This window comes from Dipteris shenzhenensis, chromosome 28 (assembly GCF_047967505.1).
Source record: "Dipteris shenzhenensis isolate YYH24624 ecotype China chromosome 28, Dip_SZ_1.0, whole genome shotgun sequence".
Lineage (NCBI taxonomy): Eukaryota > Viridiplantae > Streptophyta > Polypodiopsida > Gleicheniales > Dipteridaceae > Dipteris > Dipteris shenzhenensis.
This window is the reverse complement of record NC_141623.1, coordinates 5,698,109-5,725,231: the sequence shown is the minus strand read 5'-3', so window position 1 is coordinate 5,725,231 and position 27,123 is coordinate 5,698,109. Positions and strand designations below refer to the sequence as shown.

The 27,123-nt window shown below is 43.8% G+C and overlaps 1 protein-coding gene across 1 annotated transcript in view; it reads right to left on the bottom strand.

Moving 5' to 3' along the window:
- Positions 1–27,123, bottom strand: part of LOC147883087 (uncharacterized) — a 72,777-nt gene that overhangs the window by 36,032 nt on the left and 9,622 nt on the right. Inside the window, exons 2-7 of the mRNA XM_087399681.1 lie at positions 24,097–24,316; positions 23,654–23,901; positions 23,341–23,490; positions 22,900–23,261; positions 22,633–22,822; positions 8,428–8,541 (exon numbers count right to left, since the gene is read on the bottom strand). Coding sequence (XP_087255807.1) covers positions 8,428–8,541; positions 22,633–22,822; positions 22,900–23,261; positions 23,341–23,490; positions 23,654–23,901; positions 24,097–24,316 — 1,284 coding nt within the window. The remainder of the gene's footprint in view (positions 1–8,427; positions 8,542–22,632; positions 22,823–22,899; positions 23,262–23,340; positions 23,491–23,653; positions 23,902–24,096; positions 24,317–27,123) is intronic.

Genomic DNA, 27,123 nt, shown 5'->3' with positions numbered 1-27,123 from the left:
GTTTTGGCATCTTTTTATTGACTCCATGTTGGATCGAGGGTCATAAGACAGAACTGAGCATGCAAGCTTGTCATCTGTGTAGCGGCGATCTGATGAAAATGGGCAGTCTTGCAGAGATTACTGGTCAGAGGCTTGGCAGAATGGATCATGCACGACCTCTTGCTCTCTGAATGCACAAAAAATGCAGAAGCAATAATCAAAGAAGGAAAAGCGTGCATTAGCTATACTTGCCAAAGCGTGTGTGCTCTGTTTGGAAGAAGATTCGATTTTTTGCAAGCTTGATCTAAGATTGATCAGCATTGTGTTTTTTTGGTGTGCCCCACGGCCTGTGTGGTGCTGCAAAAATCTGCATGCACAGTGTCATCTCATGAGGCTGTCTATCATTTTATGTGGTTTCCTTCATGCACCTCAAAGTGAGTAATTTGCAAGCCTAAAAGCTAACAGACTATTGCAACCAAATTCTGCCTCATCCTCACACTCACTCACAGCAAAGCACATGAGTTCTTGTGTGTAATTTTTCTTTATAGCTTATTCATTCTGCGTAGTAGAGAGATAATAGGCTAGAGAGAGAGAGAGAGCAAGGTAGGCATCTCACCGGGTATCCGAGCTTCAGTTTTATTTTTCCCCTGAGAGATCAGGTGAGCCAGTTCAGTTTATGGTACAGACACGCTCCAAAAGATCCACCATGATTACAGGAGCACCTCTAATTCATACATGGTAACCCGATCAGCCATGGTCGCCATGATGTAGAAGCAGAATAAAGGTCAGAGAACCTTTTTCGTTTGGATGCTCCAACTCTAGGAGGAACAAGCCAAAACAGAACAGCGACTTCAGACACGCAACAAGCAGACAAGGAGGACCAAGATCAGGAAATACTCCTCTCACTGATCCAGGCAACAACGAATTTGGAGAGAGGCCAGAAAGCTATCAAGACATGCTTTCTAGGGAAATTGGACTTCCAAAGGTACGATGGGAAACACACCCATTGGGTGTTTATTTCCTGGCTCAATCAGTCCACAAGTTACTTCTTAGTGGTCCTCTCAAAGGACAACGAGAATTTTATCTTGGCTTCCATGCATCTGCCATATGAGAAGTGGCATTATGATGCTTTGATGAAGATAGTGCATTATATGAAATCCGGATTCCTGAAAGACATCAAGACACGGTTCCTACCACCACAGTTGGTCAACCACTCATTCAGGTGGCCATCCAGTTGAGTTAGGTCATCAAAGTTATCAAACAGAGCCCTCTTGAACCAACTGGTGAACTTGGAGTGTCACCAAGTTGAAATACTCCAAGTCAAAGTTCCAGTTGACAATTTTATTTGATCATAATTATGGAGTTCTTCATTTATTTAAGTATGGTCAAAGAGTTATTTTCGATTGGTCAAAGTATTAACTTCGGTCAAAGTTACTTAACCTTGGTTAGGTAAGCCTAACCTTGGTTAGGAAGACTTGGCTCACGCCAAGAGGGTTAACTACAGTTGACTAGAGCATCTCAAAGCTGACTTCGGTTAGAGAATGTTGGCTTCAACCAACAAGACTTGGCTTTAGCCAAGGAGGGTTGAACCAAGTTATTCTTGACCCCGGTCGGAAAGTTTTGGCTTTAATTAAGGCACCTTGACCCTTGGTCAGAGCAGCTTAATCACAGTCAAAAGGGTTGACTTGGGTCAACCAGAGTATTTCTATGTATGTGCACACATGTGCTTAGTGGGGACGCCCACAGTGACTAGGAATAGTCTAGAATCTTATTTTGCATGCAAAAGCACTAACATGTAATGGGCGCCATGGTGGTATGTTTCATTAAATGGTTGCAAGTACCAAGAGGGATAACATACCCTACATTTAAGGGAAGCTAAGGCTGCTTAGCAAGGGGAGTCTACAAAGATCCCAGAGCTTCCCTATGTAGCATCTAATTAGGAAAGTAGACTAGGAATTTGACAAGTGGCATGTTGCCAAAGAAATGAGCCATGAGCTCTTGTAAAGAGTGAGATTCACGTATGTTTATGATGGTTCAGCCTTGAGCTGAAAACTAACTGTACTCTAAACTTTCATTTGAAATATAGACCATACGCGGGGGGGTCCAGCCCGTTGGTTCTGGGCCCTAGTGTGTTTGCACAGAGAGAGAGAAAGAAAGAAAGAAAGATGTATTAACATCCACGGGAGACCTCGCGGGCCTATGGGAGAAAGTACACAGAAAAGCGCGAACTCATACAAGCCTCATTGGGCTGAAGCAAAGGGCGCACTAGGGCCCTTGCTGAGTACTAATCTATGCTAACAAAATCATGATCATGAATAGAAATAGTCAACTGCAACTGCATAGTAGGCCATATCAATCTATCCAGTATCAAGTACAAACTGAAAAACAAGTCGGTCTCGGCGCTGGGACTCAGAAACAAAATCAAAAACAAAGCCTGGTACAGTGATGGCTCTCTGGTAGGCTGCGAAGATATCTCGTATCTGTCTGTCGAGTTGTCTCGCACTGTGATGGGGGATGCGGTCTCCTCGCTCTCTAAACTCTCTAAGCTCTGTCCAGAGTGACCCCTCGTCTCTATCGGTCCCCCTTGAGGAAAGCAGAGATAGGTCGGACCTTAATAGAGTGTACTTTGGGGACTCTGTCACGCATGTGGTCTCTGCGTCCCTCTCTTGGTGGTACTGTGTCGGCTACTAATCCAGACTGCTCTCATGTTGGCTAGCTCCTCCTCCTCCACTTCACTGTGTCTTGGGGTTGACTCAAATGTTTAGAAATTTGTGACGTGTCGCTGTGCCCACTCATCCTCTATGTCCTGTGGTGGTCTGGCCATCCCCTACTGCTCTTTGATATGTCGCAAGGCCACCAAATCTGTTGGTGATAGAATAAGGCGAGCGTGCTTGCTGCCTTTTTTCAGATAATGTTGTCTAAACTCCTTGAATGTGCAAGGATGATGACTTTTTTACCACTTATCTGTCCATAGATGGGCACCTACTTTTCTGAAAAATCGACTGGTTTATGTGCTCCTAGAGCACTCCAGCCTGCTGATTAATCTATTTCTGCCTTCTTTCAGAGGTCTCCTACATCGGCGACTCATTTCCATATCTTTGGCACAGCCTTAACATCTCAGTATTTCGGAGCTGTTTCTGGTGGACCTTGCTGCAGCAAACAAGCACCTACTAAGCAACCAACAGCAGCTCCATTTGGGAGCTGATTTTGGGTGTCACGGTTTCTGTACAGCTGCCTCTTAGGCGACTGTTGTGGGACTGCTTTTAAGGTTTCTGGAGGAGTTTTTTGGACCTGATTCAGAACAAATACTTGTGCTCATCAAACAGTACCTTTGCAGGTGTTTCGGAGCCGTTTTTGCTGCTGTACCTGCTGTAATTTTGTTGTATCTACTATACATTTGGTCCAAGAACTGGGGCAGATTTATTTATGTATCGGCACTCTTCAAACAGTCCATTTTATCAAAACAAAACTGATACATTGAGGCTGCATTTGTTTAGCCTTGTGGAACAGTGTTCTTTTGTTGGGGCAGTATAGCTCACAGCACATCAATTTTTGGGACTGTTTGCACATACATCTTTGAAGATGGCTCTAACCAAAATCAAAATCCGGGAGATGTTTAGGAGGATGAATTGGATTGCACCAATTATTCCCTCTGGAGCTTTATGATAAAGGATCCGTTGGTTGCAAAGAGTCTATGGGCTTTTGTTGCAAGTGAAGATGCCCATCAAAGAGATGCAGCCATATACGTGAGGCTAGTTGTACTAGTTGCCCCTACTCAGATCAAAGGAGATGGATGCCAGAGATGCCCATGCTTTGTCACTCATACCGTGTCTATTAAGAGGTTCATCATACCTCCTATTTGCTCCTCTAGGACTTCCAAGCAAGCTTGGGCTACCTTGGAGAATATGCATCAGGCAAGGAATGAGGCCAGGCTCTTTCTTGAAACAACAGCTTGATAATGCCAAGATGTTGGAGGGTGACTCAATGTCAAATGATTTGACTAGGATCTAGAATCTTGGAGAGCAGCTGCTAAACATTGATGAAGTTATACATGATAGTAAGCTTATATCTTACAACTCTGACTTATTTGCTAGAGACTTATTTGTATTTTCATACTTCTTTGATTTGTCCATGAGGCATGCTGTTGTTGTAGGAAGAACAAACAAGGAGAAATACTTTTCTTGATGTGCATGATGGCGATCGAGCCTTGTTGGCTAAAGGCAAAAGTAAGCCTCATTTTGGTGGCTCTCAGTCTAGGACTGATTCAGCTCAGCCATCAAAGAAAATATCTGAAAATGCAGATCAACCCAAGAAAAAATGTAAATGCAATTATTGCAAGATTCTTGAACACCACGGCAATGAATACACGAAAAGGTTGGAGAAAGAAAGGAAAAACAAAGGAAAATTTTTGAAAGTGTCAGATTCCAATGCATCAGATGCAAACAAGGGTAGTCTTAAGCAAACCCTCATACAGAAAATAAGTCTTTTTGGTTTGCAGTTATGTTGCCAGGTGTGATGCCAAACATGAGGTTGCCTCACTCAATGTGAGTGACGCCTCAGATGCAATTTGGTACTTTGATAGTGGTGCTTCTAGGTACATTACTTCCAAGAAGAATTTATTTGCAGATTTGCAGCCTGTTCTTGTTGGCGGGCGAAAGAGTGTCTTGTGCAAATAATTCTTCATATCCTGTGAGAGGAGTTGGGAGGAATTTTCTATCAACAGTTGATGGGACTGATATATTCCTTCCAAATGTCTTGTATGTGCCAAGGATAAAGAAGAATTTAATTTCTATGTCCTCTTTTGTGAAAAGAGGCTTGACTGGAATTTTTGAAGATGATAAAGTTAGCAAATAGGGTTAGGTCACTACAATGCCATTTGGCAATGCATTGTCACCGATAGGGAAAATGACTAGCAAATAATCACTACAGGCACTTTGAATCAAGGTCTTTACCAATTGGGAGAAAGCTGAAATAAATTTTCAGCTTATAAAATAATTGATAGCCATTGGCTTAATATCCTGATAAACCTTTTGGACTTGACAAAGCTACGGGAGCCGTGTTTATTAAAGTAAGAAACCAGACCCAGCTTAGAATATTATTCAGCTATGCTATTATCCACAAGTAAATAAAGCAAAACGTTCGAAGTTGATGGTCTATTTCATATCAATGGAGATCCCATCTAGCAAGTGGGAAAGTATCTCGATGTTCTACTTAGAGCACATAGAAATCGTGACTCTAAGTAGATAATAGTTTATAGATTAACTAAGATGGCTCGGTTTATTCCAACTAGAGAAAATGTGAAAACCCTTGAGTTGGCAAGAGTGTTTGGGCAAGGAATTGCACCCTTGATTAGGAGGAGAAGGGGAGGTACTTGCTACATCGCCTGGCCATCCATTGCCACTAGCTCACACAGTCAGGACCTTGGGTGTTTTACAAGGAAGCAAATTCGGAGAAGGCATTCTTGAACCAAAGAAGAGTCCCTCAGATCACAACACTATACACAATATTAGTTACTATGTTCATGCCTCATTCTCCATGTATACTTTTGTCCTCAGAGATCATAGCCAGTCTCACTGCATGGCAGATATGACAATGACTACATAAAGATAGAAAGAGAGAGAGTCTATTTACGTCCACGAGAAACCAAAAGTCTATGGAACAATAGAAAAGAACCATCTAGTACATCAGCTTAGGGAGGGCACATTGCAGCTCCCAAGGAGTGCAAAACTCCAATTATTTAGAATCTCTAAATTAAATCCTAAAAGATAGCATACGTAATCGGTCATACATCATTTTAAGACTGAGCGTCTTTTGGTTTTGATTTAAACTCCCTAATGAGTGCTATTCCTCCACGATACACTGCCCACTTTCCATCCTTCCCAGCAGCCTTAACTTTGGCGAATTCCGTTGCTTTATCCTTTAGCTGAGCTCTTGTGAGTTCCTCAACTATATACCTTGGTCCCTTCAGCTTGTAAGACTACCTTAGAACCTTGAATCGTAAATCTCGTGAATTAAATGTAATGAGAGCATGTCCTTTACATTGACCAATACAGACTGCTTTAGCTTCACCATCTTCATTAAGATTATCAGGCGCGTCGCCCTCGTTTGCTGACCAATCGATGTTAGGCAAGGCTGCTTTGACATGTGTTAAGGTATCATCAAATGAGTCCTCCTCATTGTACCATCCGTCTGGCATTCCTCCACTTCTTATTTGAAGTGCATTATCCTATCTAGCTTCATGTTCTTTAATCTCCTCTTCAATATCAACCTTGTTTACCTTTGAATCAAACTCCACAATGACATCCTGCTTGGCTGTCTCTACTTCAGTGTGGACTAAATCTTTGGCTGTGAAGAGGTTGGGGGGGAAGTTGTGCAAGACTTTACAACCTCATCTATTACTTCCCTATTTACCAGGTCCTTCAAGCACCTGGATTCTAACTATTGCATCCGCCAGTTGCATCCTCAACTCTCTCATCTAGTCTTGTAGGAACAGAATATGTAACATGTTCACTGAAACCAGCCTTAAATAAATTAAAGGGCAGTAGACTACAAATAACCAGCCAACATTGTTAAATCAACAATTCAGCAAATATACACCTGACAAAATGGGAGCTAGAGCGCCCCTGCGGCAATTGCAGCAAATCCACTTCTCCCTTCAACAATGGAGCGAATCGACACTGCAATCATTACACACTGTGTCTTTCCCTTCACACACCAAAGACATATTTCTTGCCCAAGCATGCTTGCCACCAAGACAAAGACACTAATTGGCCCCAAGCCTTGGCGCCCCTTTCGGTATTTCTTTAATTAAGCGAGAGGCCATGAATTCTAGGCTACACAAACGATACATTCTTTCTTGCATCTTGGGCATTCCACATTTCCATTAGGCATCCACAAACCCTGCATACCCCTCTGTTGTTCACCACTCTCACCTACCCTGGCAACAGGTCTCCATCCCTAATCCAGGAAGCTTGCACACAGCCCAGAACTATTATTAGTAACCACAATTGGCCACACAGTTCCCCATAGCTGTCACTAGTGCCCAATTAACCTCCTATCTGCTCAAAGAAGAAAGAGAAAGCATACAGGAGCTTTCTCCACTGTCTTGGACTGCCACTGCCTATAGTCTCTCACCCTATAGGCAACAAACATCCTAATACATCAACCTGTTTCTCCAAAAGAGAACTTACGTCACAACACAGCAAACACTATGGCAGCCACGCTTGTACCATAGGTTCCGGGGGCATTTTCCATCTCAAGCATGGATACCCGAGACTTGCCTAATCAGTAGCGAGGCTGTACCAAAACAGGCTGTACACCAAGGCTAATGATCGATGAGCGACAGAGAGGCTAATGAGCGACATAGAGGGACTCAAGCCTTGCCTCTTAATAACTTCATATTATTTGGCAGGACATCATTCATACCCTTATGGCCACCTAGGGCAAGATTTACGGCACCTTAGTGGCATTCCACTCTCCAGATTGGATGTGATCACCTCACTTCTTTACTACATGACCTTCTCAACTAAGTTATCCTTGACTTTGTTATTTCGGTCATACTTAAAAGATCTCATTCCTCAGAGGAAAAGAAGAATGGAAGAGGAATTCGATGGCCAAGTGTCAAGGTTCAAACATTGTTTTTGAGATTGCCTTTCAAGTGTCAAGCTGCTACACCTTCCACTTTTCATACCTTTTGGATATTTACACCATGACTTCCTAATGGATACATGAAAGGGCCCAATTAGATATTGTTGTTGGAGCCATGCGACGGGCCAGCTAAAGTTCAAACCCCTATGGTGGAGACTAAGATTTTCTTTGTAGATTTGGTCCCCAAAGCAAGCTTCCATCAAAAGTGGGATCTGTTTTTCAAGAAATGTCTTTGTCAAGCAGTGGCTACTAATGTATACAGCTTTCACAAATTCACCTACTATACATCCCCTTGTTAGCTACACACCTCTTATTACTAATGATGGGCATTAGCCTTTGAGTAAAGAAGGCAGCACCTCATGAGAAAAGGGCAGGAAGAAACCACATGAATAAAAGCAGCTACATGCTATCGACGTGGGAATATGAGAACTGCCAAAACGTCCCTTGCCTGAAGGAGCAGTTAATGCAACCATTTCCGCAAGATAGGATCCTGCCACCACACATGCAAACGTGGGCAGGAAGGTAGCAGGCCAAGAGCAGCACCTGATATGTGAAGGTTCGACAAATTTACCAGGTTTTTTGCAAGATTCGCAACACAAAAATGAGAATGACTTCAACAGAGAAGTCTTTAATTTGCATGCATACACATAATTCATCATGGAAACTCTAATCATGCTACTGGATTGATTACTTTCATAGTTTTTGAATTTTTCTCATGAAATTCTGTTTTTGACCATCAGTTTCATTTATCACAATTGGCATGGAACCTGTACTCAAATTTTACATTAAAACTGCCCATACCTGATTTTGAAGCTCCATCTCTCTAAGCTGTCTCAGCAACTGGCTTACAACTCTTTCCTTTTCTTCCTCAGTCCGTTCCTTCTCAGCCTTTAAGGATTCCAACTCTAACTGTGCCTGCATGGATTCATAAGCCTTTTTGTAAGACTTTCAACCCTATAAGGCTATCATCAATTGATAGGATTATTAAGTGATCTCGGCAAGAGAATAGCATTGAGAATTTGTGATCCAATTTTCACCAAGTACTTACCAGAGAATTCAAGATTGGGGATGTAATTATATGAAAACAAAAGTCCTAAGATTTTTTGCACTTTAATATGACTTTAATATGGTTCCCGATCAGTTCACTGTTTTTTATTTAAAAAATCTTTACAAATACAAAGAAGTCCCTTCTTGAGGTTCCCTTGTCCTTTGGTTGATTTGAATCTACAAATGTGCAGCTTGGTGCATATATAGATGAGAAAGAATCCTCGATATTTAGAATTGCAGAGAAACGAGTTGAGCAGAAGGAAGGCACTATGGGTTTGAAAGGCAGGGTACATGGAGGTACTGTTGGAATATATGAAGTCAAAGTGGGTGTATTTGTGTCCTAGTTCCCTAGGACTTATTTTATGGTCTAGTGAGTCCTAGACAGTGCCAGGTGTCATATGGGAGATTATCCCATATGCACTGTGACTTTCTAGAGTCAGAGGCTCACACTACATAGTCTTGTACTAGTCATGAGTCTTTTGATAGTTGTCAACATCAAGTTATCAATACATTGTGGGTACTTTGGTTATCTCTTGCACTTGTACTTTCTTTTCATTTCATTTTGCCTTTCATTATGCTTTGCATCTTTCCATTCCGTTCCTAGTTAGCTAGCTTGGCATTCCGCTGCTTCCACATGTTTCTTCATGTGGTATCAAAGCCATGTTCGTAGCCCTGCTCTCTCTTTCCCTTTCCCTTCTCAGAGGTTGAGGTGAGGGAGGCCAATGAAGCTACTCTCCCTCCTCCTCCTTGGAACGCTGCCCTCTTCTCTCCTTCCTTGAGCCTCAACATGGAGCTGTCCTTCCTCTTCCTCGTTGCCCTCTTTCTCAGCCCCTTCAGCCAGACCTATGCCTCGCCATCGGCCGCTCCTTTAGCAGCTGCGAATCAGCCGTAATCCGTACAAACTATACGGACTGGTGCGCCATATACCAGCCTACTGATCCGCCGTACATGCCCGTACCAGCCGTTGCATCTGCCCATACTGCCTACGCAGCTGCCGTACGATCTGCCATACAACTTGACTCGCCTGCCGTACGATTGTACGTCCAGCCCTCGGGATTGTCATCGCTTCTTCCCTCGCCATCAGCCTTGGATCTGCTGCTCACGCTGCCCTCGGGATTGCTGCCAAGCTACTGCTCTTGCCCTCGGGATTCCCACCAACGACTGCTGCTATCCATGCCTCATTTCATGACTCGAAAGTTCCGCCTGTTGCTACTTCAGTCTACACATCATTTCTGCCCTGTTTGAGGCTTTTGTGCTCTTAAGGTTCCTAAGAGCTGTGGGAGCATTATGTGAGCTCCAAACACTTCCTGACTTCTCCAATTACCGCCCCGATTGTCCTTGGTGCCCAAGCTCCACTTTTGACCCACTCTAAGAGTGCTTGTGACACCTCCAGCATCTACTTTGACATCGGTGACTCTCCCTTAGCCATTTTGAGAGTCATTATGTGACTGCTCCATTTAGCTACCCCATGGACTTCACCAACACATCTTTTGGGGCATTCCTGCCTAGCGCTTCATCGACATCATCATCGTCTCACAGGGATGTGCACACATGTGCAATGGCTACTTGGAGGACATCTCTTATCATAAGAGATGTATTTTTTTATTACTACATGCTTGATGTTATTTTGGGGTCCTCTGCCTTGGGAAGTCCTCATAAAATTATATGTATTGAGTATTTTGTTTTCATTGATTCTATAAGGTACTCAACCTTGGATAGTCCTCCTAAACTAATGTTATTTCTTTTATGAGTGGTGTGTGACTTCATCCCGGTTTCCCAATATGAAGCTAGGGAGGGATGTATTGGGGAACCATGTATTGGTCTTGATGGATAGATGAACCATGTTATTGGTCTTTATGGATAGATGTTTCGAGCTATCAGGCCTGGCCGAGTTCCTAGATATTGGTGCATTCCCTAGACCGATGTTTTGGCCAGGTAGCCATGCTTCATTTGAGCCTCTGAGCTACTTGGGGTGCACAGAGCAATAGACTCCATCATGTTATAGATGACCATGTTCTGCTCTTGGTTTCATTGACTCCATCACTACCATGTTCAGCTCTTGGTTACGTTTCAGAACCAATACTCCCTCACTTTTCCTTCATGGGGGGATGTTAGAATATGAAGTCAAAGTGAGTGTATTTGTGTGTCCTAGGTCCTCAGGACTTATTTTATAGTCTAGTGAGTCCTAGACAGTGCCATGTGTCATATGGGAGATTATCCCATATGCATTGTGACTTTCTAGAGTCTAGAGGCTCACACTATATAGTCTTGTACTAGTCTTGAGTCTTTTGATAGTTGTCAACATCAAGTTATCAATACATTGTGAGTACTTTGGTTATCTCTTGCAATTGTACTTTCTTTTCATTTCATTTTGCTTTTCATTATGCTTTCCATCTTTCCATTCTAGCTAGCTTGGCATTCCACTCCTTCCACATGTTCCTTCAGGTACCACACAAAGGTTACAGCATCAAGCTAGTCACATAGGGAATGTGACGTTTGGATACACTCTCCCAGATCAAGAGATTGTTCAGGGAGAGGATTGGGTCTAGAGGCTACGAGACTATATATGAGGTCGGTTGCCCACGTTTGATTCAACAAAGATAGTATGCTGACAAGAAATACAGGGGTGATATTGGTACACACAGATCAAGATTTGTTAAGAATTCTTTTGAGGGGAAACATCAAATAGGTCCATTGTCTTCCCTGTAAGCCCCCATATGAGAAGAGCACAAGGACATGGTACCAGTGTAGGAATGGGGGGAACGAGAGTCTTTGTTATGTGGGCATAAGAAGATCTAGGCAGAGGACATTTACATGGCAGACATGTGGGTAGTAGACTGCCATATGGGCTACTGTGACTTCCATGTAGAAAGAATGTGGGTATCGCCTAGGTTTCTTTTGACATGGTATCCGAGCCTAACTGCCTATCTAGAGAGCCATGAGATGATGGTGTGTGGAAGAGGGATATGAGAGCCTAGGGTTTCAAAGGAGGGTGAGAACTGACGCCAAGAGGTGTATGCATTGGTGATCAAGCCATCCATCCAAAGATCAACTTCAACGACTCAAAGAGGAAGGCGACCGCCGACTTCTGATCAATAAAGGTGTAAGAAAAAATTCCCTTTGCAATAAATCTCACAGGTGTGACATGGTGTCCCACATGCCAATTCCAAACTTTGGTGCAACGAGGATGCTGGATGGTACAAACTATTTGATCTAGAAAACCAATATTCAGAGTCATATGATTGCAGGTGCATTGTGGGAGGTAATTGAAGGATGAGAATTGAAACCGGAGGACCACATGGATGCAACACGGACAATAATCCCAATGGTAGATCCAAAGGATGTCAAAGAATGGGTGCTTAAATATGCTGAGGCAATATTGATGATTATTGAAATCCTGCTCATGAGGTCCTGCTTGGATAGCCTAAATTCTCTTCTTATTTCCAATTAGTTCTTTCAAGTGAACTCTCCAAGTCCGAGTGTTAAAAGATCTATTGGCCGCTACAAGTTAGAAGGTGGACAACAGTCAATTGGTAGCTTGTAAATTGCCAAGGAGATTCAATAGGTTAGCAACAACCCTAACAATGAGAGAGAGATCAAAGCTGTTGACTTTCAAGAGCTTGGTCCCTTGTTGATCCAAGATGAAGCAAGGTGGAAGCCATGTGAAGATACTCGCAATGAGGAGGCACTCAATGTCAACACCAAAGGAAAAGGGAAGGGCAAGCAAGAAAAGGCAAGCTAATGAGAAAAGCAAGGACGCTTCTAAGGACGGAGACTCTTCTAACAGAGACAACACGAAGAAAAAAAGAAAAATTTATTGTGATAAGCCTCAACATCTGACAAGAGATTGTCGAAAAAATAAGGCTGATCTTTAGTCAAAGGGATATGATCCTGCAACAAACTCAACTAATACTATACAAGGTTCAGTTTTGTGCAATATACTTTGAGATATTTTGGACTGTTCTACTATTGTCTATTACTGCAGATGTGGTGTTTGTAAGTTCTCTCTTGTGGACACACTTGGATTAACTATTCCCTTTTATGTTCACAAGATTTTTCCATTGCATACGCCATACCCATTTAATATTTTCATTGCGTGGAGAGACTAGCTAGTTGTCTGCGGATTTGGATACTAGTCTAGGTTTCTTCCACCATCAAAGAGATGGAGGTACGAAATCTAGATTGCCTCCTTGTAATTATTGACCAATAAAAATCATTCAAAGAAAATATCCTCAAAATAAATATTCAGCTAGCAATTTGGAAAAAAACAAGTGTCAGTGGAAACTAGACATTGTCACGGGGTCGTGACATTTTTGTTGCAAATAAACCCTTGGATAAGTTGGGCCTTGGGGAATTGGCCTAGAGGAATTGTTAGTTCCTAAAATACCCCCTAAGAATTGATGTTATGTGTGGCACTAGTCCCTAGGTGCATTTATTAGCTTCAACTGCTAGGGGCAAGGCCAAGGAATTGTGACCAAAAAGAGTGGATTAGAATTTTAGTTGACATGGTAGGTCAAAATGCCACCTAGTAGTCAAAGTGATGCATGGCTTTGCATGTGCGTTCACGTCCTCGTGTGTGCCTATCCCAACGCCTCCTTGCGCGTTTGGCCCTCGAGGGCTCTTGTTTTTGCTTGATGCCTGCTGGTCACCTCTCTCTTGGGTGGCGTGTCTTTTCAGCCTGCCATTTTCAGCAACTCCTCTCCTGCCGACTTGATGCTGCGCCCTCTCCTTTGCCTTGCACCATTTGCCAGAGGTACTTTGGTGTGGTCGGCCCTCCTAGAGTGGAGCGTCTACCTTTGGAGCAGGAATCTCTTGCTAGCCCGCCGCTCATGATGTCTCTCTCTCGTTTTGCCTTTGCTGCCCTTCTGAGGGCTAGTTGTTGAAGCTCGACACCCTCCTCCTGAAGCTGTCTTGGAGTTGGTTCGGGCCCTTTTGTTGCTGCTCTTCATCCACTAGGGCTGGAGCCGGCTGATTTTGGTGGGCTGCTACTCAACTGGGGGGCCTAGAAGGAGATAGGTGCAAAGAGTTTGTTGGGGTAAAGGCACTATGGCCACCCAAGTACAGTTAGTACACTTAAGTACAGTTAGTACTTTATTTGTTCAGTACACTAAGTACACCGTACTTAGTGTTGTAACCTTATCCTTTCATATAAAAGGTTGATTGTGTGCTAGGGGAGGTACACACATATGTTGTATCCCCACACTCTTGTGTTTATCCTGCTAGTGTGTGTCGGTGTGCTCCTACTCTCCCCTTCCACAACTAGTATCAGAGCCACTCTCCCTATCCTCGCCTATCCAGCAGCTGCCTATTCATGTGGGTGCCCAAACGTGGGTCTTACCAGCAGCCAGCAGCCAGCGTCGTCAGCGACGCCAGCAGCTGCTAGCGCTGCCAAGGCAACCAGCGACGCCAGCGGCCAAAGCCACCGGCGACGCCAGCAGCCACCAACACCATAGGCGCCAGCAGAAGCGGCGCCACCAACGCCATAGGCGCAAGCAGCGGCGCTACCAGCGCCACAGGCGCCAGCAACTCCGCCATCAGCGCCACAAGTGGCCACAGGTGCTTGTACTCACCATCGCCATCGCCGGAGAGCTCGGAGACGTTCACGATGCGCAACACATCGTAGAGCAGCCCGCTTCATCCGCTTCCTTTTTTTGGTTCCTTCAGCCTTCAGTTCTTTTCTGTCCCAGCGCAATTTCTGAGCTCATACTTGAGCATTGTGGGTCAAATGTATTGTCAGTGAGGTAGATCTGCAGATCTATGCCTCCTATGTGAGAGAAATTCTCATTTTTTTTGAATTGCGGAATCAAGGGGCTTTTGTAGCCACAGCCAAGCATTGGCTTATACACGCACTTGTTGGCGTATATCCTCCTGATTGGAGTTGATTTGTGCAAGGATTTGATGCATTTTATGACTTACGGGACAGTGGCAGATGCATATGAATTGGGGCTTTTGACATTGTTATGCATATCAGTGTTGGGGGAAACACCTAGATGCCTTATGTGATCAATGGAGCTTTGGGAAGCGGTGTATGCACTAAAATCTTCAAAAATTGGCTTCCAGTCAAGGGGCTTTTGCCTCATTCAAGTTCTAAACTGTGTAACACAGTTATAGAGGCAAGAGAAAGTCTAATTCTGACAGTTTTTGGACAGTTATACAGTCAATTTCTGTTGCTGTACTAGAAAGTACAGTCAGGTGCTGTCCGGAGTCAACTTTTGGACTGTAAACAGTCACTTTACTGAAGTTTAAAGTGCATAAAAATAGTGCTGTTTTCACTGTTACAGCAGGGACATACATTGTGTCAAATAAAGGTACTGCTGTACTGTACTACAGAACATCAATTAATGCATTAAGTATTTCTGTTCTGGATCTGCAGCAGGCAGGAAACAGACAGTATTTACTGTTAAGTGGGAGAAAGTTGCAGGTCCTGTGTTCCATTGCAGGAATTAACTTTTGAGCACAACTACAAGTGCATCTGTGCACTTAGTTTGCAGGGAGTCAGGCACCCAAGTGTGGGTTATATTTCTTGCTGATTGTAATGGCTTCATCCTCGGAATCTTCTCTTCTCAATATTTAAAAGTTGCAGGGTGCTGCTAACTACCCAATGTGGAAAAAGATGGTCCTGAATGTGCTAATTCTCAGGCAGTTTCATGCTCCTATTATACACAAAGGTGTGAAGCCCACTGGCACATCTGATGATGCTTGGGCACTAGCTGATCTGTCAGCAAAGTCCATAATTGAATTGTCACTCCATGAGAGTGTTGTTTGGAATGTGGATGGTGAAAAAACAGCCTGGGGTGTGTGGAAAAAGCTACAGGACACATATGAGCAGCAGAGTGTAGCCACAAAGATATATTGGCTGCGCAAGTTCTTCAATCTGAAGATGAAGGAAGGGACCTGCATGGATGCACATCTCAATGAGTTTAATTCAATTGTCACTCAACTTGCAAATCAAAAATATGTGGTGGATGAGGAAACCAAGGGTATGGCACTCTTGATCTCTCTTCCTGAAAGTTGGGATACATTCACCACAGCTGTAACAAATGCAAACACTTTCATAAGTTTTTCAGATATCACGGGGCTGATTTTGCAAGAAGAGCAGAAGCTGAAAGCTCAAGATGCAGTAAAACCTAACAATGCCTTAAATGCAAGGGGGAGAAGTCAGCAAAGAGGCAAATCTCAGGAAAGGGGAAAAGGGAGGAGCAAGTCCCGCTCCAACAAAGATGTTGAGTGCTACTACTGTGGCAAAAAGGGACATACCAAAAAGCAGTGCTTTAAACTGAAAAATGATAAGAGAGACAAAGCCAAAAACACTGATGCGTCAGATGCAAAAGCAATTGTACCAGTAAGCAATGGCAAGAGCAGTGTGAAGATTGAAGAGCTTCATTCTACACACGGTTATGACAGTGAGGGAGAGGTTCTATTTCTCTCTACTTTGGATGCTCATTCTCTCCATGCAGGAGATTTTGCAGACATGCACTCTTGGATCATTGACTCAGGTGCCTCATTCCATGTTACACCTTACAAAGAATTGTTTGTAAGATATGCAGCAGGCAGTAATGGAGTCGTTTTTCTAGGGGATAATCATGCATGCAGTATTGTTGGTGTTGGAGATGTCAGGCTTGTATTTGCTGATGGTACTCAGCTTATGCTTCACAATGTTAGGCATGTACCCGAAGTCAAGAAAAATCTGATTTCTACTGGCATGTTGGATGACGAAGGTTTTGTGACCAGCTTTGGTCATGGTTTCTGGAAGGTCACCAAAGGTGCCCTGGTTGTTGCCAGAGGCTCTAAGGTTGACACAATGTATACTCTTTATGCTAAAGTATGTAATCATGCTGATATTCATGCCACCGAGCTGCCGAATATTTCTATGTGGCATAGCCGGATGGGACATATGAGCATAAGTGGAATGGAGCAATTGGCTCGCCTTGGCTACTTACCGTCTCTTAAATTTTCTGATTTAAAGTTTTGTGAGCACTGCATATATGGTAGACAGTTACAGTGTCCTCATAAAAGGAGATTAGGACATAAAGATGCTCAACTTGAGCTTGTGCATACAGACGTGTGTGAGATGCCTAGTCCTTCACTTGGAGGTGCACGGTACTTTGTCACATTTATAGATGATTCCACAAGGAAGGTGTGGGTGTATCCTCTTCGATTGAAGAGTGATGTCTTTCCAGTGTTCCAGAAATGGCTTGCTATGGTTGAGAACCAAACAGGCAGAACACTGAAGGCTTTGCGGTCAGATAACGGTGGGGAGTATATGTCTAATGCATTCAATGCATTTTGTGATGCTAGAGGTATTAAAAGAGAACTCACTGCTCCTTACAGTCCAGCGCAAAATGGCACTGCAGAGCGTATGAATAGAACCATACAGGAAAAGTCTCGCTCTATGATGTCACATGCTGCTTTACCTCATGGATTTTGGGCTGAAGCTGTAAAAACAGCAGTACACCTCATCAATAGGTCACCAAATAAAAGACTAGATGGCAGAGTGCCAGAGGAGCTTTGGACAGGAAAACCTCCTTCCTATAAGCACTTGAGGGTCTTTGGCTGCACTGCGTACGTGCATATACGCAGAGAAGATCGCAGCAAGCTTGATCCTAAGTCTCTTAAATGCATTTTTCTTGGATATGGTGACAGTGGTGAGATGGGTTACCGCCTATGGGATCCTGTGAATAAGAAGCTAATACGCAGCAATGATGTCTTATTTGACGAGTCATGTATGTTTAAGGCAGCAGATAAGCCTTCTGATGCTTCAGAGGTTGACATTGATGACTCGGGACATCCTGTACAATTCAGGCAGGCTGCGAATCAGCCACAACAGCACCGTAATCAGCCAATGCATGATGCTGCAGCAGGTCCAAATGGACAGCCCGCAGTGGCGGAAGATGTACAACGGGACATGCCACCTTTGGAAGACCTCCCAGGCATAATTCTGCAGCCTGATCTACTAGAACAGCAACCTGTTTTAGGTGAGCAGCAAGTTGGACAGCAAGACCAATGGATCCGAAGGTCCACTCGACAAATGAAACCGCCAGACAGATTTGTTCCAGGAGCAGATTTTATTATGCTTACAGATTGTGGAGAACCTTCCTGTTACAAGGAAGCCGTGCAAATGCATGATAAAAGGCTATGGGAACTAGCCATGAAGTCTGAAATGGACAGTCTCCATAAAAATGGTACTTGGGAATTGGTGCAGTTGCCTAAGGGCATGAAATTACTGCCATGCAAGTGGGTGTATAGATTGAAAGTCACACTTGGAGCTAAGCCAAGGTATAAAGCCAGGTTGGTTGCCGAGGGCTTTAAGCAGGAGTATGGTGTCGATTTTGATGAGATCTTTTCTCCAGTGGTTAAGATGACCACACTCAGGATTGTACTTGCTTTGGTTGCATGTGAGAATTTGGAATTATGCCAAATGGATGTGAAGACAGCCTTTCTTCACGGTGATCTTCATGAGGAGATCTACATGCAGCAGCCAGAAGGATTTGCAGTCAAGGGCAAGGAGTCACTTGTATGCAAGCTTAAAAAGAGCCTTTACGGGCTGAAACAGGCACCAAGGGAATGGTATAAGAAATTTGATACCTTCATGAAGTCCCAAGGTTTCAGGAGAAGTGATGACGATCACTGCTTATATACCAAAAGGGCTGCAAATGGCAGCTTAATCATTCTCATTTTATATGTGGATGACATGTTTATTGCTGGTAGAGCTCGTAAGGAGCTTGATGACCTTAAGAAAAGATTGCATGAGGCCTTTGATATGAAGGACCTTGGTGATGCAAATCACATACTGGGAATGCGGATACGGAGAGACAGGGGACAGCGTTTGTTGTATTTGTCTCAAACCGAATATATTGGCAAAGTATTGCACAGGTTTCATATGGAGGGGGGGAAGACCCTTAGTTCTCCATTGCCTCCGTATGTGAAACTCAGTGCAATGGACAGCCCACACTCAGATGCTGATAGGGCTGAAATGGCCAAGATTTCGTATGCTTCAGCTTGTGGCAGTCTCATGTATGCCATGGTTGCTACCAGACCTGATATTGCGTTTGCAGTGGGAGTGGTTAGCAGGTATATGGCAAATCCAGGCAAGAAGCATTGGAATGCAGTGAAAGGTATCATGAGATACCTGAAGGGCACACAGGATTTGTGCATATGCTTTGGCAAGCGAGATGCAAAGGTGCATGGTTATGTGGATTCAGATTTTGCTGGTCATCCCGATAACCGGAAGTCTACTACCGGTTATGTTTATACATTCACTGGAGGTGCAGTGTCATGGATGTCAAGGATACAGCAGTGCATAGCCTTGTCTACCACAGAAGCTGAATATATTGCAGCTACAGAGGCATGCAAGGAGGCCTTATGGTTATCTCGGCTAGTGGGAGACTTGGGCATTACAGGTGATATTCCATTGTTGCATTGTTACAGTCAGAGTGCTATTCAGTTGGCACACAATCCTGTCTTTCATGCAAAGACAAAGCACATTGATGTGAAGTATCACTTCATCAGGGAGGTAATAGATGATAAGCTGATTCAGCTTGTCAAGATTCACACAGATGATAATCCAGCAGATCTGTTGACAAAAGGCTTGCCTGCACAGCGGTTTGCACATTGCCGACAGTTGATGGGTATAGGTTGAGCCTCATTTATTTTTACTTGAGGGCATATTGCCTTTAAGTGGGAGGTTGTTGGGGTAAAGGCACTATGGCCACCCAAGTACAGTTAGTACACTTAAGTACAGTTAGTACTTTATTTGTTAAGTACACTAAGTACACCGTACTTAGTGTTGTAACCTTATCCTTTCATATAAAAGGTTGATTGTGTGCTAGGGGAGGTACACACATTGTTTTATCCCCACACTCTTGTGTTTATCCTGCTAGTGTGTGTCGGTGTGCTCCTACTCTCCACTTCCACAGAGTTTGGGTCGCTCCTCTTCCATGGACAACTCGAAGCAAGTCCTCGACTCATCTTGGTGTTTCTGATGCATGGCTAGTACAAAAGTTTGGACCTTCTTTGGAAGACTTTAATGTCGAGAATGCTACCCTTTTGAAGTTATGCTGCTTCTTTTTTGAAGCTCTTTTAGTCTCTTCTTGCTGTTCGAACCATTCCCTGGCAATCTCGGGTTGTGGAAGTGTCCAAATTGGATCCATACGTCAGGTTCAGCAGTGCTTTTTGAGCTTGGTTGATGCTTGAGCAAATTCAGAAGACTTTGCTGTGGTTTTCTACCTTTGTGGTGCTAGACATGTTGTTTTGGGACTGCCTAACCACTCTAGACAAGCTGGATGCCCAGTGAGATGCATTGGACAGCTTGTATTGGTCACAGAAGCCTTGAGATTTCTAGTTATGCCTTAGCAGTTGAGTGCTATTGATGCATGGAAGGATTGGATGCCTAACAATGCCAAGCATTGGCTAGCGTTGCACTGAAGGTTTGGACGCCTAAAGAAGCCAAGCATTGGCTCATATAGTGGATTTGCCAATGTGGCAGTGTGCGAGATTGAACACTTGTTGTAAACAGAAGAGATTCTCTAAAAGATGCAATAAAATGGGGCGCCAAGTGTTTGGGGCCAATGGGGTGTCACTTGAGTATGCTTTCATTGAGTAGGGGCATTCTAGCCTCCATCCAGTTGTTGTTAAGCGTAAGTGGATTTAATCAAATGTGTGGTTTTGGTAAATGAGGAGTGGCTGTAAATGATGCTTATTGGCTGTAATGCAATGTGGATGCTAAAGTAGAAGAAGTTTACTGCCCTTTAGGAAACTGAAGGCCGTTTACAAACATTCTGAAGCCAATGGAGATATAAACTAAAAGAAGGTAACAATTTACTAGACACAATGTAAATTGCATAATATAAGGTGCATGCAACCTAGGATGAGTGGAACTATCTGAAATTTTTTGCTGAACAAGGGATGGTCTTGGTTAATTATATCTCTATCCTATGATGAAACTACTATGTGCTTTTTAACAACTTGGAGATAGGAATTTACAGACTTTCTATGCAGAATTTTACGAGGTGCTCATGGATGCATATTGAAATGGAGATTGCATGAGTGAGAGTTTGCATAACGTGAAAAATTGCTTAATATGAATAGCAATTAAGAGATATACACAATTGCACTTGTGTTGAGGGGTCAAGGCGCCCCCCCCTCCTTCATCCAGGCTCTTTTGTTTCTTGAAATCGAGATACAAGACCAAGGTGCAATGCACACTGACTCAAACTCTGGAGAGTGAAGATGTAGAGACGACTATAGAATAAAGTGCTCAAGTAGAACCATTTACAAAGGATGACTCAAAGGCTGGAGCCAGTGAGAACTAGACACCAAGGGCACCTCCATCCGCAAGGAAGATGCCTGAATAGTCACAACTACATCCCACAGTAGTACGTGTATGTTCTAGGTTTCTAGAAAAGATAAATTTCAATGCAAGGGAGAGAAAAACTCAGAAAAACTGTTATAGGGTAAAGAGAGAAAGCCTTGGAGAGGAGTAATGGTGTAGAGAGAAAATGATGTAATTGTTCCAAGGTAGGGGGAAGGGAAAGAGATCTGGCTGCTGCTCCAGAGATGAGAAGAGAGAGAGATTTCTGTAGGAAGAGAGGGCTGAAACTGTAGAGAGAGAAATTGTGCCCAGTAGAGAGAGAAAGATTGGCACAGGAGAGAGACTGCTGCTGCTGCTGCTCCCAGGCAGGGGGAAGAGAAAGGGATGCTGCTGCTACTCCAGGGTTGAGAGAAAGGCCTGGAGCTGTAGAGAGAGAAGCCTGCACAGTAGAGAGAGGACAACTAGCAAAGGAGAGAGAAAGTCTGCTACACCACCAAGAGGGCTTGGGTGAGAAGTTGGCTGCACCAAGATGGAGGAGGGAGGAGGGCTGCTGCACTGAAAGGGAGAGGCTGCTGCAAAATTCGTGGGAATGTGTGGAGAGGGTTGGGGAGTGTCTTCTTTTATAGGCCCAGCCCACCATCTGCCCAAAATGGCAGGTTTTTGGGGGCTGGCTGTCTCAAAGAGGCAAGCTTTTCCAGCCCACCAAATGGTGGGCGGGCCCCCAAACTTGTCCGCCTCTCTCATGCCACTTGCCCCTTCCCATTGCCAAGTTGCTGGGCCAGCTGGCCATGCTGCCAGCTCAGCCTGCAGCCTGCCATGTGTCACCTAAAACCCTTAAAATTCAACCTTGTCAAAATTGAATTCTGACTTCACCGGCAGGTTCCTACAGGAGGTAGTCGTAGACATTGACCTATTCTAAAGTCATTTTTGAGTTTGATTGACCTTAACGAAGAGGTTCATTCGTTTGTCTTCTTATCTTGTATCTCCATGCCTCTTGGCATGTATCCTGACTCACACCCAAGGCCCTGAGACATTCTCTTAAATGGTTGCTAGGTCGGTCTGCAACACTCTTCTGGGTCACTAATGCCCATAACCCCAAGCAAGGGGGTCCATATACCTAGATGAATCCAGGAGCATTCCCAAACTCATCCTCTAAAATCAGGACATTGCAGTTTCAATCTCAAGCAAGGGGGTCCACCCTCAAATGCTAGACCTAGCCCCCATGACCTAACTGAACAGTAGGAAAAACATTTTCATTCTCTTGCAAAGCATGTTGTCTTAAATAAATAAAAATACAAAAGAAAATTTAACAAGCAAGTGGATACATGTTGAAGCAGGGTGACGTATGAGGAGAAAATGCTGAGGTTTTTGAAATGTATTATACAGATAGGCTCTGACCTGACAAGACCTGCGGACTTTTCATTTACATCTACCTAGACCATCAGTCAAAGAAAAGAATGAGAATTTACTGACTCGGAAGCTGGTTGTAAGAGCTTTGTCCAAGATATATGGGGACGGAAGACTTGCCTACCCTTCTAGCACAGCCTTTAAGCATGCAATAGCTTGCTCGCTAACTTTCTGACTCGAAGTATGAATTCAATCAATGTTGCAAGATCTTTAACTCTCGAGATGGAGATGGGATGACTTGCCTTCCCTTCTAGATCTGCTTTTAAGCATGCAATAGCTTGCTCACTCATGTGCTGACTCGAAGTCGCTTCAATAATTTTTTCCTTGTACTGTTGCAGTTGCTCACTAACCATTTGTTTCTCCTTCTCTAGAGAGTGAATCCTTCTGATGGTATCCAGCTCTGGGCCACTCGCTTGAAGCTGGGATTTGAGCCTGCAGAATTAATTTGGCTTAGCTTTTTCTGAGATGAATTGCATGACTCATCTTTGAAAATGTAAGAATATTTGTACCTTTGAATTTCTTGCTGGAATTCAAGTATTATAGCATCTTTTGGGTCCTCATTCACATGAGGCTTGTTCTTTACATTTTTTGCACGATTAGCGTATCGCAAGGTGCTTAAAGACTCCTCATAATTGTAATCAGCTGGTCCAATGTTAGCCACCATGACAGTTCGAGTGTTCCCACCAAGGGAGTCCTGAAGCAGGCGTGTAAGCTTTGAGTCTCGGTATGGTATGTGGGAGCTCTTCCCATCAACCAGTGCAGATATAACATTACCAAGAGCAGATAGTGACCAGTTTATCTTGGTCATCTCTTTGAATCTCTCACCAGTTGCTCCCGTCTTGCTCAGTCTTTCACTGCCAGCAAGGTCCACCTGCAGTTACTAAGTTTTTTGTTAAGGAAATGCACTCAGCACTAAGGCAACAATTCATGATGATGGAAGAAGCATTTACCAAATTCAGTTTCCCAACGCGTATATGTGTTTTTCCATTTTCATTAGGCCCACTTGAGCTGGTTTCAACTGTTATTGTAAAGATTGAATGGGACCGTGAAGAATCTTGATTCATGACTGTGGCTCCTACTGCCCTGTTTTTCTTACCTATCTGCGCATAATCATACATAATAGAATATAGTGACTCCTCTTGATTTGTTTATTGGGAGAAAAGTCAAAGGACAGAATCGATTATCTTTAAAATTTTGAAATAGTGAAGGTTATTTTCAATCTGAAATGAATCAGTACACTAGAGATAAAGGAATAATTAGAACCATCAGAAGATGATTGATGTCAGCAAAGCTGTTCACAGTCAGAGAAGTGAGATTCTTCACGTACACACCGGACTCCACACTCTCCTTTAGCTCCAAACTTCCATTTGTGGAAGGTGAAAGCAAGTCACGTATCTCTTCATTATAAATCTCAAGGTAAGAGGTTCGCACCAGAAAATGGTCTGAGCTCTGACTCTGCTTTATGTGGTGAAAAATATGCTCAAATGCATTGGGAATAATACCCCACAGATCTGGGCCCAAAAAAAAAAGTTTTATTTTTTCTTCTGCTGTGAATAGGTTAAATTCCCTTGATATAACCAAGGAAAAAATTTCCAGGTATTTTTTGTATATTTCAATACAAGAGTTTCAACTAAAAGAACAGGCATTGGCATATCAAAAAGTGATGATACACCAGAATTAGTCTATACAGTGAGAAATAAAATTACCCTGAGGCTGATCAAAGCCTTCCATAGTGTAAGTCTTTCCCGAAGCAGTTTGTCCGTAAGCAAGCACTGTTCCATTATAACCACACATTACACTATGGACAATAGGATGTGCCGCATCTTTATAAAGCTCTGTCTGTGTACATTTTTCATCATAGACCCTGTCAAAAGTGAATGTTTTTGGTGGGTAATCAGCGGCAAATCGTCCTCCAACATTATGCACCTGTTGATATATTTACTAATCAGTCCCTCGTTTTTTCCCAACATATCTCTTTAGAATGTCAAACACATGTTTGAAAAAAGACAAAGTACAAAAGGGGAGAGATCTGAAGTTGGCAATTCCATATCCTTCAAAAATCCAATATAACAAACCCAGTGATTTGTAATGCTATAAAGAAGTTGAAAATATGCCACAACCCAATCTCCTGGAAATCTAGATGTTCTCTCTGGCCACTTTAGAGTCCCTGTTGCACTTATACTAGTGCCTTCCGAGGTGATACTAGTGCCTTCCAAGGTGATATAGTCTCTAGCAGCTAGCCAAATTCGGTTTGTGCTCTCCAATAAATCCTTGGGTAGCAGGACATGATGGAGTGTCAAAAATGATGAATATGCCATTTCTGTGACTCTTTAGGAAACAGGTTATAGCAAACGTTGGTTTTCCATGAAACTCAGAATCCCAATGTAGCGGCAACAATGTCAAACCTTGGAAAAAATCAAAGTCTCTAATCTGGATTAAATTTTAAAAACTCTGAAAGCTCAACCCACGCAAGATCAATGACCCGCAGCTTACCACAGCACTGAGAACTCTAAACATATGTGCATTAGCATGCCAGAGTCTACAATAACAGAAGAATTGTAATTTCAAATCAATAAGATTTATTTGCTCTGTAATACTTTGATTCTCCCGCTGTAAGCATAATTTCCTCGGAAAATAGCATCTCAAAGAAGAACTATAACATCGGTGTTATGAGGTCCTCTTCAACAATCCAAGGATCTGATGGTATATATCTCTGATGAATCCAAGAACATGCCCAAACCCATGCTTTGAAGACACAATACATAGTGCAGTAGTTATAAATCGACCAACAGAGGGTACGCACAGCGGAAGACTAACAGAATTGCCCAGGAGCTCACACAGTGTGGTGTGGGGTGTGGAATCACAAACTTCTTAAACTTATGTGCATAGCATAGGTGTGCAGACTCATCAATAGACAATGAACCAGCCAGATAGAGAAACCACCAAAATAATATATTTCCGTCCAAAGCTATGGACACAATACAAAAGAGATAGATCTAGAGTCCCACCAGTGGTGTGGTCCTCTGATCTTACCACAAGGTACTCCTCCTATCTGCTGGTTATCTCTAGACTCGAGCCCGCGTGCTCCACCTCAAGCATCTGTAGACTTTTTGGAAAGGTCACCTCCCCATCTATAAGCCCCCATATGATGAGAGCGTGGGGGAGGGAGACCTAGGGCAGAAGATGCCTAGAGAAGAGAGAGGGAGGGGGCTGCCACATGGGCAGCACGATCCCTGAAGGAACAGTACGGAACAGCAGCGTCTCTAGTACGGGTGATTGCACGTCGTGGCTGTACGGGACTGTGCAGATCCTTGGATGCGATGACATGGCGCTGACATCTGCAGGGTGTTCAGATCTGTACGGCGCTGGAGAAGGGCCTGGCAGAGGCGCAACATGGCGGGGGTTACCAGCAGCCTGGTCGGCCAGGTATAGGGCTGGTAGGGCTGGTTCCAGCCAGCCTACCATGCCTAGAAAATGGCAGGGTAGCGGGGGGCTGGACCCTGCATATATAGGAGGGCATCTGCCCTAGAAGTGAGGGCCAAAGCCCTAGTTTTGTGTGCCAGGGGCCCTTGTTATGAGAACCCTTTTAGGGAGGTTTTGCAGCAGCCTGGTCGGCCTGTTTGAGTCGGCCAGATTGAGGCTGCTAGTCGGTTTTTTTGGGGAAGGCCTTTGGCCTATAAAAGGAGGCAGCCTCATACAATCATCTTCTGGAGTAGCAAAAGCAGGAGCAGTAGGAGCGGTAGACACCAGCACACTAGGAGCCTATCCTGGAGGACCAAGGGAGTTGGAAGGCTGCAGACCTAGCTCAGCAAGGTGCTGCCCACCTAGGCTGATTCACAGGCAGTAAGGTGGAGAAGAACACTCTCGACAGAGAATCTACATACGCTCGAGGTGGAGCACGCGGGCTCAAAGATCTAGAAGTGCTTGACATCTAGTAGGAGAACCTTTGGTATTGTATCCTGTCCTACTTTGTGAGACGGACAGAAATATAAAGTGTTGCTTCTATATTTGTCGCTGAGCATTGTCTATTTACTGGCTTGCACACCAAATGCACATTAAGTTAAGAAGTTTGTGATTCCACACCACACACCACACTGTGTGAGCTCCTAGGCAATTCTATCAGTCTTCCACTGTGTATACCCTCTGTTGGGTCATTTCTAACATGGTATCAGAGCCCAAGTAGAAGGCTCACAGGTGTGGGAGCTTGAAGGCAGGGACCTTGCTGAAGGACGACCCTGATTCAGAAGCTCTTGGGAATCGACTTCCACGACTGGAGGACAGCGCCATTGCAAGAAGGAGGGTGACTCAGGTTCAATCAGGTGCGATCAGAGTTTTGGTCTACTAAAGATTGACTTTGATCGACTTTGCTATGTGGTTTAGCAGCAGAGATGTCGACCTCTTCAGCCTCTTCAGTCCCTGCTCTCCCTTCATCCTGCCCCAGTTATCTTTCTTTCACTATCCCTAACTTTTTAGAGTCTGGGAAACTGGATGGGACAAACTACTCGATCTGGAAGGTGAAGATCCGGAGTCATTTAGTGGCTCGGAAGTTGTGGAAACTGACAACGGGAGTGAAGGCGAAGCCGGAGGACATGGTGGACAAACAAGGGAATATACTCATGGCAATAGACAAAGAGGAGCTCGAAGCTTGGGAAGACAGAGATGCCCATGCCTTGGCATTGATCATAGGGACTACGCATGGCTGTATGGGACTGTGCAGATCCTTGGATGTGATG